At 47.6% G+C, this 10,705-nt stretch overlaps 1 protein-coding gene and 1 pseudogene across 1 annotated transcript in view; one reads left to right on the top strand and one right to left on the bottom strand.

Annotated features, from left to right (window-relative positions):
• Nucleotides 1-9,640, bottom strand: part of LOC102770238 — a 23,283-nt pseudogene extending 13,643 nt beyond the window's left edge.
• A 560-nt stretch (nt 9,641-10,200) lies between these two features.
• The window catches only part of KIAA2012 (KIAA2012 ortholog), a 95,627-nt gene continuing 95,122 nt past the window's right edge, over nt 10,201-10,705 (top strand). Inside the window, 1 exon segment of the mRNA XM_015559093.1 lies at nt 10,201-10,704. Coding sequence (XP_015414579.1) covers nt 10,634-10,704 — 71 coding nt within the window. The 5' untranslated portion in view covers nt 10,201-10,633.

Genomic DNA, 10,705 nt, shown 5'->3' with positions numbered 1-10,705 from the left:
GGGGGGTCGTGGGGAGAGGCTGTTGGTCTTACTTGCTCACCCTGGGCACTGGAATCTTGACTTGGATACTCAGAGTTTGTCTCGTTTCGATATCTGCTGTACTCCCTTTCTTCCCAGGCTCTTATATGATCAGCCACTTATAACTTACGTCACAAGAAATCTGCCCCTGCTGGCAGGAGAGTAAGTTGAGACAGAGCTGTTATCGGCTGCCTATGGGAGAACTTAGCGAGGCACATTTACAAGAAGTGAAGCAAATATTTATTGCTGAAGGCAGGACTACGATTTCATGTTTTCTAGCAAAACAACAACCAAGCACTTCAGAGAACACAGGAGGATTGCCAGACTACACGATGGGCACCGTAATTACCTACAATAAAAATTGACAGATATCTCAGGAGAAATAGCAGCATATTTAAGTTAAGGGAGGTTTTAAAGCTAAGGAAGGTTGGTGTGATCAGCTCGTTCTTTGCGAAGTCACCCTCGGGTGCCAAATATCTTTCAGAACCTCCTGGATGACTTTCAAGAGAAGCTGTTCACTGCCTAGAGAGGGATAATTTAATTAAGGGTAGGATAAAAATGTGACTTTAACCAAACAGGAAACATAAATGATGAACAATTAGATACCTCAGCTTACATTTGCTAAAAAAGTCAAAATCACCAGGCCCGGTGATAAAAAGCAGAGAATCCCCATAATGCCATATACCACTGCCAATGGTCACAAATGACTCAGAAGCACCCACAGGCTAAATTTGAAAGAGGTTTATTCTCAAACATTGAGTAAAGTACTGAAAAAAGAATATGTGGATAAATCTTATTTTTGTGTTCCTATTAATAATGTTTTCCCCTTAAAAGCTGTTATTAAATAATCAGTGTATCGTAAAGTATATGGCATCTTAGATTTGAGGAACTAGGGTTTCTATAATAATTAGTGGTTAATAAAATATAATGAAATGACGTTACGTTGACACCAAAGAGAAGGATTAAATCCATACCCTGTAATGAGAATTCTGTACAGTTTATAACGTGGCATTGGCAAAGCTCACAATACATATCACAATTCACTCCCCCTCACCTATGGATGGCATAACCAATCAGCCATGAAACTCCTTTTTAGTAGGCCAGGACTTTGCAGAATTATTCTCAATCTCTACCAACTGGATTGGATTTAGCACATAATAGGAGACCTATTTGCAATCACTATGTTATGTTTCATATGGAATTATTTCCAAGGCGTATGCAAGGGGTTCTAATACCAGCCTCCTCTTTCTCCATCCTAAAGAACTGATGAAAACTCATAACAATGTAGCCAAAGGAACCACTTGAGGGTGGATTTGGAGTCGTCCTGCAGGTTCTCCAGACCTGGTATCCCATATTGCTTTGGGTCACCCACCTTGTTACCAACCACAAAAAGTTCTGTTTTTGTTTACATATTTATTTACTCCCTATACAGCCGTTAAATACCAAGCATCTTTCAATTGATGTATTAAAAGATTTTCTTCTTTAAAATGTGCCCTAAAAATGCTTGCTGTCTGTTCTGCTAACTAATAGAAATGGCGGTGTGGTTGCCCGGCTGCTGTGGCTCAGTGGCTGAACATCGACCTATGAACCAGGGGATCACGGTTCCATTCCCAGTCAGGGCACATGCCTGGGTTGTGGGCTCGATCCCCAGTGTGGGGCCTGCAGGAGGCAGCCGATCAATGATTTTCTCTCATCATTCTCTTTGGGGCCAAATTTTTAAAAATATTCTTGCTCATTTATGACAACTGATCTTATAACTTCTTTTATCTTCTGGGCGTCATTGTGTTGTAGAGTGTATTTCTGTACATTGGCATATCCATTAACTAGAATCATTTGGGATTTACCGAACTTGATCTAAAATCAAGTTGGCCAGGGCATGAGTAATCCATGAATACTAGGCTATTGATATGTACAAGGTTCATATTACTGTTTAAGAAGAGAACAAATGGCAGTAATATCATCAAGCCTTTCCGGTAGACCAGTGATACCAGAACCAGCAGAGCAGGTACAGGAGCATGGAGCATTTAGAAAGTGGTGGGTCCAGAAAATGTGTCAGTGCCTTTATACTAGAAAAACATGTTGCTATAAGAACAATATTAGAGAGACCATTAGAGTCCCAGGCCGTCCCACAAACACCAGTGTAGCTGATGATGAAACTGCCCTCTGATCCTGATAGCTCCAACCTCATTTCTGGTAGCTGGGACCCAGGGATCAAGAAGAGGAAGGAGGAGCCTGGAAGGCGTGGCGCAGTGGTTGAGCATCAACCTATGGACCAGGAGGTCACGGTTCGATTCCTGGTCAGAGTACATGCTTGGGTTGCGGGCTCGATCCTCAGTGTGGGGCCTGCAGGAGGCAGCCGATCAATGATTCTCTCTCATCATTGATGTTTCTCTCTCTCTCTCCTTCTCCCTTCCTCTCTGAAATCAATAAAGATATATTTTTTTAATGGTGGTGTGGTATTTTGTAAATTTTAATACCAAGGGCTCTGTGGTTTTATTCGCTTGGTCTTTAATCAGAGGGTGCTGCCCTTTGTTGGGAAGGATAAAAAATCATCTCCTGCTTAGAATCTAAGCTGGAAATGTATCCCCCACTTCAGAGTATCTTGAAGCTTCCTGTGTCACATCATCAAGGCTCCCCCAGGAAATGCCACTCAGGGGGTTACCATTTAATCGTGCCAAGCCCAGCATCATATGGCTCCCTTATTTGCCCTTGCTAGGCTGTGAGCTTCCTGAGCATTATACCATTTATCTATTTCTCCCTATTACACTATCTCTTATCAAAACATCCATATAGAAGGTGCTCAGTCATTTTTTTCTTTTTTCTTTGAATGAAAACACACACACACACACACACACACACACACACACACAAAACTGTTTGATTGAGACCCATCTTGCAAGGGCTCAAGGGAGAGACAATGCTTCCATCACACTGGGCTACAGTCTATTGTAACTCCCAGATCTGAGGAAGAAGTAAGGGAATTTTGTTTTCATAAATGTTATCTCCTCCTCATCACCATTCCCAAGAACCCCTGACTTTCAAGGAATTCCTCAACCTAAAAAATAATCAGAGAGAGCCTCCATCTGCTGGATCTGTGGTTCTCCAATGCCAGGGCCCTACTTCGAATATATTAATCAGAATCTGTGGGGATGGAGCCCAGGCACATCATTTCTCATGGCCCTTGAGACAATCCCATTGTGAGAGGCATATACTAATATATATGAGAGAGTAAGGGAGAGGGAGAGAGAGACATAGAAACATCAGTGATGAGAGAGAATCATTGATCAGCTGCCCTCTGCATGCCCCGTACTAGGGATCGAGCCCACAACCCACGCATACGCCTTTGACTAGACTCGAACCCGGGACCCTTTGGTCCACAGGCTGATGTTCTATGCACTAAGCCAAACCGGCTAGGGCAAGAGGCACTATCCCCATTTTTCAGATGAGGAAACTGAGGCTCAGAGGATAAGAATTTTCTCATTACACATCTCGTAAGAAATAGAACAAGCCTGGTCCCCAGATGGCTCTCAAATGTATGTTGTTTTGTTAAGTGCCCACCATAACATATTTTAACATGATGTGAGGTAGTACCACCAAGAACCCTGACGGTGCTAAACTGCGGACAGGCTGGTAGATCACACACAGAGCGCTACTCATACACGCACCCCACACAGGAGTGGCCCTTCGCTTGCCCCAGCAGAGCAGCCACAAACTCTCGCTGAATTGTCAACTGTCCCGCTACATTTCAACACTCTGACCAGGATGGTTGTGTGTGTGTGTGTGAGTGTGTGTGTGTGTGTGTGTGTGTGTGAGTGTGTGTTTTGTTGTTTTTATTTTTGAGGAACCAGAAGGTTAGGGCAGCACAAATATTAGGGTGGATGGCCAGGACACAAGTCAACGTCTTTTCTAAATATTACTGTGAATTCTGAATACTTTTAGTTCCCGCATGACGCTCGCTATCTGTTTAGATTTCAGTGAGTAGAAATGCACGAGATGAAATTTGACTTGAAAAAAGATAAAACGGAGGAAGTAGATTGAGAGAGTGAACCAGAAGTGAGAACTGCTTGCTCCTTCCTCGCCTCTATTCTGTCAACTTTCACGTTATTGATTCCTTAGACAAAACAAGAAAACGCAAAAGGATTCTCAGTAAAACTAAAGAATTCTCCCACAAATGCCCATTTTTGTTCGAGAATCTCATTTTCCCCAAACGCTGCGTGAGAAACTACTGTTCGCTGCTCTTCTGAGCAGATCTGGCGCTGCCGGGACCCCGTGGGGCAGGTGCAGCAGCTGCCGGCCTCCCAGGTCCTGGTGGAGGCGGCCGTCTCTCCCCAGCTTGTGGCTGACCCGCGACAAGCCTCCCACCATATGGATTTCCTTGTGGGAACCCCCTCCGCTCAGCGACGCCCCTTGTCAGAGCACAGAGCCCGCACTTCCCGCACAGACCGGCCAGGACACAGCTCGTCGTGAATCACAGAGGCTCGTGGATTTCTGCCGCACAAAGAACTCCGGCTCCGGCTAACGTCCTGGCCCAGCCTTTGTCTCTGCCCCGAGGAAAAGCAGGTCATTTCCAAGTGGCCCCGTGGAACTCCAGGGCGAGGGTGGCGGCAAGGCAGGTGTGTCCAGCCCCGTCCGTGGCTGCACCTTCTCACAGCCACAGATGCTATTTGCCTACCAGCTGCATCCTAAACCCCGAGTTAAGATGGTGATTAGCGGTGGTGGTGGGTGTCTCGGTAGGAGCTTTCTGAAGAAGAAAGGGCTTTGATTGAGCCCATGAAAGCTGTTGCCAGGGAACCAGATGCCACGAACAGGCCACTCCAGCAGCGTCAGAATACAAGCTGGGAGTGCTGGGCTGAGCATTAAGTGTACTTGGCAGCTGAGGCCTGCAAGGCCCGTTAACCCTTTGTGCGCCTAACTATGTCTAGACAGTGAGTCAAGAGAAAGATTATCGTGAAATCTGCAAAGCTGCCCTGCTATCAGCATCTCCCTTTGGGATGTACCGTTTGACGGACAACTCCCCCGGACTGCCTGCTGTAGAGTGAGAGGGCTGGCCGGGAGCCTGAGGTCCTCCAGAGGGCACTGCTCATATCTGACCACGCTTGTGGTAACACTATGGATGCCTCTCAACTTGTGGTAGAGTTTTAGCTGGCCTTTTGGCCTCTGGGAAAGGGACTTTGCTGCCCCCAAGGTGGGTTGCTCTGTGAGAGAAGAAGAAACGATTTCCATCCCTCCTTCAATGTATACCGCAGGGCCTCCTGCACCAGCCAGAGGTCAGCAGCCTCTGTTTCACTTTAGGGCTGCTGCCTGGAGGAGTGTGGGCACGGGCTGGCTCTCTGAGAAAAGGGGGAACGGGGAAAGGTGCTGGGATGTGCCTCCCGACCTGCCTCCCAAGGGATACGGTCCTCCCTCTTGCCTTACACCCCTCTCTCCGTCATTTCTCCCCCATCAATCCCAAACCCAGGCTTCCTCTCTGGGCCCCCTTCCTGCACAGTGGGGTTGGATAGCAGGCAGGGAGGTAACCTGTGAGTTAGGGGCTCCTGGGTTCACAAGGTGAATGCTAGCAATTCATTTTACAGAAGAAACCAGAATGTGTGATTTTTACTTCTTCTCCGCTCTTACTGTCTCCCCACCATGAATTTAAAAGCTTGCAATTACTATGAGCACTTCTACTAATAAAATGAAGCCCAGAGCAAAAGCATAATAAATAGTTTAGACTCCCAAAGCAAACGCTTCAGAAAGATCTAAAGTAAATAGATCTCCAGTCCCCTCCCTCCTGACCGAGGCAGGCCATTTGGTCATAATTTATTCTTGGGGAGAGGAAGGAAGCAGAGAGCCGTCAGGCCACTTTCTCCCTTGCTCTGATTCCAGAATATTCTTTATTGCCGTTCGCCTTTTCTTTCAAACCCGACCTGGCCTCATGAGAAATGAGCCCTCGTCTCTGAACAAGCCAAGTAACTCGTCCTCCGAGAGTCTGGAAGCACCCAGCGAGTTCAGAAGGCTGCATCTTCCACGCTAATTCTCTTGGTGCCCTTCCGGTCTTTGAAAATCGAGTTTTCATTAATCAGAGTCTTTAACCTGTGGCTCTAAGCTTTGTACTATCAGCAAACTACCAGCTGCTAAAACAGGCTTTGACATAATTCTCTTCTTTCATGTATCTTGCATACTGGCTCCAAGATCTGTACACATTTCTCTGGGCATGTTAAAAAGAAAGCAACAAGTCTGTATGCAGCTGTAATGCGATACAAGGTGCTAAGACTTACAGGATCTAGGCCTTACCTTCCAGAGACTTACAGTCCAGCTGGGAGTGCAAAACACAAGCAAATAGAAAGCGCCTTAATCATGGGAGGGGACGCTGACTGTCACACACACGCCCAAATTTTTAAAAATTCTTTGTTTTGACTTTCTCAAACAACTTGTTCGTCTTTGGTGCTTATGGTAGATAACCATGGATGGCTCTATCGACCTTCATTCCACCTTCCCGCCTGTGCAGGAGGTTAGGAAGCTGAAAATGTGCTTTCCTAGACCGCCTTGCAGCTAGATTTGCAAAGTGAGGTGAGGAGAAGCAAGGGTGAGGAGATTGTTTCGAGGCGTCCAGTAGCCAGACCCAGGCCCAGTGTCCAGGCACCAGCTTCGTGGCTGAAGAGGGCGCTGTGGTGGCTTCAGTCACGCAGCTCGTTCACGGCTGGGCATTAACCACCACGTAGCGCCGTATGAATGGATGCTGCTACTCTGCTGCAGAAGGGGGATGAACAGCAGGCTGGGGTTCGGACCAAATTTGGACAAGGTCCCGTTTCACCTCTGGTTCGCTCGGGGGCTGTGCAAACCATTATGCCTCTCTGTGCACTGACCGTTCCTCTGGGGTAACAAGGACGGTACCAACGACTCTTCTTGTAGACTTCCCTGCAGGTGGACGCAATTCCTAGAAGACACGGTCACACTGCCCTTTACAAGTGGCTGAGAGCCCTAGCCAGTTTGGCTCAGTGGATAGAGCTTCGGCCTGGGGACCAAAGGGTCCTGGGTTCAATTCTGGTCAAGGGCACGTACCTTGGTTGCAGACTCCTTCCTGGTCCGGGCCCTGGTCGGGGCTCGTGCAGGTGGCAACCGATCGATGTGTTTCTCTCACCTTGATGTTTCTGCCTTTCCCTCTCTCTTCTCCTCTCCTAAAAATCAACGGAAGGAACACCAATTAGAAATGATATATGCACCCCTGTGTTCATAGCAGCACAATTCACCATAGCTAAGATTTGGAAACAGCCTAAGTGCCCATCAGATCCAGAGACAGAGAAACATTGATCAGATATATCAAACCTCAGAGGGAGGGTAGGGGAGGGTGGGGGCCAGGGGGAGAGATCAACCAAAGGACTTATATGCATGCATATAGGCCTAACCAATGGACACAGACAACAGGGGGGTGAGGGCATGAGTTGGGGGGATGGAGGGGGAATGTTGGGATAAGGACACATATGTAATAACTTAATCAATAAAGAAATTTTTTTAAAAAGAAAAAAGAAAAAATATCCTTGAGTGAGGATTAAATAAATAATAAAAGGGACTGAGAACCCTGACACTATCCCATGAGCCACTTCCCCAGAGGAGCATCCATTGACCCCAAGCACTTTGGAGCAAGGGACGAATTCCTGGATGCAGTGTAGACATGGCCGTTGAATATGCAGTGGGGACATGGCCAAAGGTACATCTCTTTCCTTTGTTCCATGTGGTTCCTATTTATGTAGAGCGCCATGGTTATTCATGATGCTTTACAAGGGATAACAACACGGTCTCCACCCTATAGGATTTACAGCGCAATTTAAACAGACACGCTGCATGGGCTGACAGTCAGGCACGCCAGGAGGTGGGTGTGGAGGGTTTCTTCTTGAGTTATAAATACTTTCCAGTTACAGGGGCCTTTCATCTGGGATCCCCAAGCACTTTAGAATAGCAATAATCTCGATTGCTTTCTAAATGCACTTCCCATAAACTGCTGTGGGAACTGAGTAAATGCTTTTAACTGTCTATTAATTGATCTGTACATCTGTTCATTGTCCATATTAACCAGTGTGGATGTACACACGACAGTTTAGGAGAGGCCCGTGATGGGCTACGGTCTGGCTGCTCATATATTACCCTAGAGGCCTGGTAGCCTTGCCACAGTGTTTGGGGGTGGCGGGGGGCGGGGGATGAGCACCTGAGTATTGTCCCAGGTGAGATGTCCACTCGGCTTAGTCTCAGAAAGGTGACCTTTTTGTGGGTGAATTCACATTTCCAAATCAGGTGGTCTCAGAGAATGAATTTCCCCCGGAGAGACTGGGAGAAATTCTTTTCCAGACTAAATAATATCCCATTAGCCCTAGCCGGTTTGGCTCAGTGGATAGAGCATTGGCCTGCACACTGAAGGGTCCCAGGTTCAATTCTGGTCAAAGGCATATATGCCCAAGTAGTAGGCTCGATCCTCAGTGTGGGGCATGCAGGAGGCATTTGATCAATAATTCTCTCTCATCATTGGTGTTTCTATCTCCCTCTTCCTCCCTCTCTGAAATTAATAAAAAAATATAAAATAATAATAATATTCCATTGTCTGTATACATTGATTTTGTTCATGCATTCATCTGTCGGACACCTGAATTGCTTTCATGTTTGGGCTATTGTGAAGAATGCTGCTCTAAACTTGGGTGTTTGAATATCTGTTTGAATCCCTGATTTCACTGCTTTGGGGTTATATACCCAGAAGTGGAATTGTGAAGTGAAATTGCTGGATCATATCATACCTCTATGTTTAATTTTTTTTAATGTGCTTTTATTGATTTTTCAGGGAGAGAGAGAGAGAGAAAGAGAGAGAGAGACTGATGTGAGAAGTGTTGATCAGTTGCCTCCCATCCAGAGACCAAACCCCAAACCTGACTGGAAATGGAACCGGTGACCTTTGAGTGCACAGGATGAAGCTCAATCAACTGAACCACCCCAGCCAGGGCTGTTTAAGTTTTTGAGGAACTGCCATACTATCCCCTTTGCACAGCGGTTACACCATTTGACATTCCCACCAACAGTGCACAAGGGTCCCAATTTCTCCCTGTCCTCCCCATCACTTGTTCTTTTCTGTAGTTGTTTTTTGGGGTATTTTCTTTGTGTGTGTGTGGGGGGGGGGTGTTTTTTTCCATAATAGCCATCCTAATGGATGTTGAAATTGTATTTATTGTGGTTTTGACTAAATTCCACAATAAAGTTTTGAGCCTCTATGTTCACTGTCTTGATTCCTGATAATGAACCCAACCTGATGATACAGCATGACCTCCATGTCTTCCTCAGGAGGCTTGAGCCTGCTTCCTGGGAAAGGTGGAGCCACAGAGGGAGATCTAAAGGGTAACTGGGCCCGCGGCCTCTTAGACTTCTTCATGCAGGTCAGCGGGGGACACTCCCACAGGCTGCCATGGGGGTTCAGCTATAGGTGACAGGCCAAAGTAGGGCCACAGATCACAGCAAAGGCATCTTTTTGTTCCCTGACACCCCCACCCCCCACCCCGCCTCCTGTCCTCACAGTGTCAGCATCCAGGAGAGCCAAGCAGTCTGGGCCAGAGCAGTGCTTCTCACAGCCGATGCCACTGGCATTCAGAGTCGGACGGTTCTTCATTACGTGGGACAGTCTCACACACCACAGAGCCTCCAGCATCCCAGGCCCCTGCTTGCTCAATGCCAGTGTTGGCCTCCAGCCATTGTGGCAACCCAATGCCCCCCAATTGTACCTCCCAAGTAGCCCCTCTCTGGAGATGGCATTCACCTAGGTGGTAAGCAGGTATGCAAAGCTCTCTGGAGATTCCCAGGATCTCACACTCACTCGTGCAAAGCAGCAATGACCGTAAAGGGCCTCGTTAGCCCAGGGGAAGAGGTGCTGGGGCTCAGCCAAGGAAACCTTCACAGGTCGCTTTAGGTGACCGTGGTGACTCCTCTGAATTTACTCACGGTGGGTTGACAGTGAGAGGCTCTCGCATCAGGAGAAGGAAGAAGACACTCTAAAAACAAGATGAGTGCTGTGATAACAGAAAAAATATCTCAGCGTGCCCTCATCCCTCCCTCCCCTCTCGCCCGCCCCCACTACCCCGTCAGAACTTGAAATCTGAGCCTGGCCCCTTCAATGCCCGTTTGACCCTCCCTCTCCCAGTGTGTGAACACTGCCCTCGGCAGTCTCCGCCTTGCCTGGGCTGGTTTAAGGGACTGCGTTTCCCTGCGCTGCCATAGCAACCAGAAACAACCTCCACTGCAGTGAGAAGGATGGTGCTGTGGCCGGGTCTGTAGGTGCGCTGGTAACAGAGCAACCGGACCAGGGACAACAAGGCCACAGGCAAAGGGGAGAGAGAGGTGGCCCAGAAAGTAGACAATCCGAGGCTTGAGGAGTTTGGGTTTGCGATTTATTTTTCCTCCCGACAAAGACACACACTGTCTAAACTGTGTGGCCGGTTGTTACTAAGAAGCTGCTGTATGAGGGGGAAATGCGTTTAATAAAAGGCCCAGTGTTTGTGGTCTTCTCGGGCTCCCTGCTGCGCTCAGGAAATCTTGAGGTGTGACCAGTTTTCAGCCTTCAAACCCACGATGAACGGCCCTTGAGAAGGGTGGTCAGAGGGAAAACATGTTCCCGCTGTCTCCCCTGAGCCGGGGACATGGCAAGTGGGTCCAGAACAAACAGAAGGTAGAAGTCTAT

Source organism: Myotis davidii, unplaced genomic scaffold, assembly GCF_000327345.1.
Source record: "Myotis davidii unplaced genomic scaffold, ASM32734v1 scaffold914, whole genome shotgun sequence".
Taxonomy (NCBI): domain Eukaryota; kingdom Metazoa; phylum Chordata; class Mammalia; order Chiroptera; family Vespertilionidae; genus Myotis; species Myotis davidii.
Note: the sequence above shows the minus strand (reverse complement) of the source record. Positions and strands in the feature narration are given on the sequence as shown.